The sequence below is a fragment of the Capsella rubella genome, unplaced genomic scaffold, assembly GCF_000375325.1.
Source record: "Capsella rubella cultivar Monte Gargano unplaced genomic scaffold, Caprub1_0 scaffold_27, whole genome shotgun sequence".
Taxonomy (NCBI): Eukaryota; Viridiplantae; Streptophyta; class Magnoliopsida; order Brassicales; family Brassicaceae; genus Capsella; species Capsella rubella.
The window spans coordinates 53,428-57,326 of record NW_006238899.1 but is presented as its reverse complement, the minus strand read 5'-3'; the positions used below and the strand labels follow the sequence as shown (position 1 = coordinate 57,326).

The following is a 3,899-nucleotide window of genomic DNA, read 5'->3' as shown; positions in this document are numbered from 1 at the left end:
AGATTGATCACCTAAAGTCTAGATCTTAGGTCAATTAATTTGACATGAGAGTGTGATTAATTACTTGAAAGAACCTAGGGTGAGCAAAATACTTATTCGCAAAGAGATTTGGTTTAAGGATTTTGTGAGCATATCAAACTTGAATGTTAGTGCTGGTTTAAAATTTTACAATTTAGCAAAGAAATATGGAGTTTTAGTTTTAAATTTAGATAATCATCGCAGCGAAAGCTGGTAGATTTTACATGAGTGATTTGAGTTCAAGAACGACGCTTAATCTGAATCCTAATTTATTAATTTATTTAATTTGATTGATTACTGAGAATCCCCGAGCCTAGCGTTTTCTCATATTGTTTTAAAACTTAATCTTTATTTTAATTTGCTGTTTTTAATATAAAACCTTGCTTGTTTAGCTTAATTTAATACCGAATATTTATTGTGTAATCGTTGAGTCTCTGTGGATTCGATACCTAAGCACTACAGTGATCTCTTAATTGAGAGAGTAGCTCAGGGCAAATTTGAGCCGATCAAATTTTGGCGCCGCTGCCGGGGACTTAATTCTGATTGCCATTAGATTTAGGTTAAAAGTTTAGTCTAAGTTTTTAATTTTATTCTGTTACTTACGTTTTTCTTTTCTCTTTTCTTTTTGGTGTTTCAGGTTTATGGCTAATACCAGAAGCCAGCAGAACAAAGAGTTAGTTGATCTCAACAATTAAGAAATAGCGGGTTTAGAAAGAGGAATTCGAAAAGCTAAGAAAAGGGCAGCAATGGCACCACCAGTGATTCTAATTCAAGATGCTGAGGGTACTCTCAGAGATGGAGATGGCCATGTGAGGAATGCACAAGGGCAGAAGCTGAATGCTGACGGGGACTGTAATTCCTGAACCAGTCGCCGTTTGTGTCGAGCGACACCTGGTTGGTGTGGATCGACACCACGCCGTAGCTGACAATGCAGAGTTGGCGTTGAATGCTGAAGTAGAAGATGAGAACCGTACACTTGGAGAATACAACATGTCTGCTCTGTTCTATTCTAACCGCTCTGCTATACGTCCTCCTGCATTTCAAAGAAACAACTTTGAGTTGAAGCCTGGTTACTACACTCTTGTAGGACAACACCCTTTCCATGGGCACACTCATGAGCACCCGATGGACCATATTGAGAAGTTTGAAGATCTAGTATCTAGCATCAAGGCTGATGGTGTATCTTCGGATTTCCTGCTCTGCAAGCTTTTCCAGCACTCTTTAGCTGGAGAAGCACTATCATGGCTCAAGGAGTTGAAGCCTGCATCTCTTACGTGCTGGTAGGATGTGAAAGTTGCGTTCTTGAACAACTTTTATGATGATGCAAGGTCCGAGGATCTGAGGAACAAGATTTCTACTTTCTCTCAAGGAAATCTCTGAGACATTCAAGGCTGCTTGGGTGCGCTTTAAGGGGTATCAGAGAGATTGTCCCCACCATGGATACGACAAATTTCAGCTTTTGGGCATTTTCTACAGAGGATTGCATTGGAGGTATCAGATGGCTTTAGATGCTGCTAGCAACGGTAACTACAACACACGGTCTCCAGCTCAAGCCACCAAGCTGATCGAGAACTTAGCTTCCGGCAATAGTACCAAGGTTGCTGATTTTGAGAGAAAGAAGCTAGCTGAAAACATGGAGGGACTTCAACTTGCTGAAGTCAAGGCGAAACTTGATTCTGTGCATCACCTTCTTGTTAATAAGAAGAATGTTAAGTTTGCTGCTGAAGTTGAGGCTTTTGAACCAGAATAGGATGAAGAAGAAGACGTGAACTACGTTAATGGTGCTGGGTATCAGGGTCAGAAGTTTAGTAACGTACAAGGAAACCGGTTCAACAGCGGGTATGGTCAGAAGAGCACTTACACAGGAAATCAGAATTCCTCTGGTTACACTCCACGACCTGATTATCAGAAGAGCAATGGCTTCACAAGGAGCTATGGGAACTCATCTTACCAACCAACTCCACCGAAATCTTCAGAAACTGAGATGAAGTCTATGCTTGAACAGATTCTAGAAGGACAGCAGAAGATGACAGTAGACTTTAATGGGAAGATGGATGCTCTATACACTGATTTGAATGGTAAGATAGAAGCCTTGATTAACCACACCAAGAAGTTGGACTATCAGTTTACTCAGGCAAACCCGAACCGACAACCAGGTTTTCTCCCTGGAAAGACCGATGCCAATCCTAAACATCCTTGCAATGCAGTGACCTTGAGGAGTGGAAAACAGCTCAAATCAGTGTTGAAACCAGGTTTGACAGTAGAAGATGTCATTGAGCTTGATGGGATTGAAGATGCAGATTCTGTCGATCCGCAGGAGGTGTCGCTCGACACCAACCATGGGTGTCGTTCGACACCACACGTTTCTGACGGAGAGATATCGACCGAGATCGATACACAACTCTCGACACCAAAGACTAGTGTCGACCGACACCACACTTGCGTCGATCGACACCGTTCTCGGACATAACCAATTTCAGCTTCACCGCCTTCTGCGACTATCTACAGAAAATATCTACAAGCCTAAGGTTCCTTTTCCAAAGCCTAGGAAGTCTAAACAGGAGATAGAGGAATCTCGATGCAAGGCAATGATGGAAAAGGTGATCAATGAGATTCATTTAGATCATGCAGATCGTGATTCACCTATGCTTAAGCGGTGTGTTAAGAGGATGGTCCTAAATGATGTGAGCCCTGAGGAAGGAGCTTTGCTGGCTAGAGACATGGGTGCTATCTTCTTGAAACAGACCCTGCAGAGTAAGAAAGAGAAGAAGAAGAAGAAGAAAGTGTTTGTTTCTGAAAAAGTTAGTGCCATGATTCAGAGCAAGATTCCAGAGAAGTTACCTGATCTAGGAAGTTTCGTGCTAGACTGCTCTATCTTCACAGAGAGATTTCCTCACTCTCTTTGTGATCTTGGCTCAGGTATCAACTTGATACCATACTCTGTTGCTGTGAGACTTGGGTTGACAGATTTCAAGCCTACTAGGATCTCTCTTATCCTAGCTGATAGGTCTAAAAGAATTCCCGAAGGTCTTTTAGAGGATGTTCTAATAAGGATTGGTGAATGCATAATTCCTACAGACTTTGTGGTTTTGAAGTATAGCGAAGAACCTCAGGATCCTCTTATCCTTGGGAGATCTTTCTTGGCTACCGCTGGTGCTCTTATAGATGTTCAGAAAGGAACGATTGGACTGCATGTGGGTGATTTGGTTATGAACTTTGACATGGACAAGTTAAGGAGAGCACCTACTATTGATGGCCAGACTTTTTCTCTAGAGGAAGCCATGGATGACGTGGCAGTCATAGAGTATTCAGAAGATATTACTGCTAGGGACCAGAGCGAGGGTCTAGCTACTGCTAAGTTATTGGAAGATGATGTTTTTGTGCTAGAGATGAGGATCGCTGAGACAAATTGCAGAAAAAGTGCTGAAACACAAACATCAAGCTCAGTGTCGATCGACACCCCTCGCCACGACAGTCCGAACTTGCCAAAAATGGATGGTTTTCGGGTTGATCTTACTACTGCAAGCTTGAGCCCTGTTCTGAATCGGAAAGCTTCACCACCCATACTCCAGAGACCTCGAGAAAAGCAAAGGTACGCAACTTCTTTACCCAAATCTTCTCATATGATCAATAAGACTTTCAAAGGTACAAAGACTGTTTTGCAGTTAACCAAGCCACGAGACTATCGTAGAGCGCTTGTTGGTTCTTTTGATGATGTTGCAGGTAGAAGAGGTGTCCCACCCATACCTAGACTCTGCCCTGCTGCTGTTCCTCGTGTACTTGGTCGATCTCCTACACCTAATGCTTATAAACCACCTTGGATGATGAGACACTATTCTCGGAGGCATTTAGTGCCACTTTCTGACCAACCGGATGCATGA

The 3,899-nt window shown here is 42.6% G+C and overlaps 1 protein-coding gene and 1 non-coding gene across 2 annotated transcripts; one reads left to right on the top strand and one right to left on the bottom strand.

Annotated features, from left to right (window-relative positions):
* Positions 1-1,353: 1,353 nt before the first annotated feature.
* On the bottom strand, positions 1,354-1,461 carry LOC111828988. Its single transcript, XR_002832606.1, has one exon. It is a non-coding gene; the product is annotated as a small nucleolar RNA R71 (small nucleolar RNA).
* Positions 1,462-2,609: 1,148 nt separating this feature from the next.
* On the top strand, positions 2,610-3,899 carry LOC111828974. The gene has a single exon (XM_023777573.1). The coding sequence runs from the start codon at positions 2,610-2,612 to the stop codon at positions 3,897-3,899; it is 1,290 nt and encodes a 429-aa protein (XP_023633341.1).

Bases quoted from the DNA above. Each gene is read 5' to 3' on its own strand.
- LOC111828974 (XM_023777573.1), top strand. From the start codon at position 2,610: ATGGAAAAGGTGATCAATGAGATTCATTTAGATCATGCAGATCGTGAT.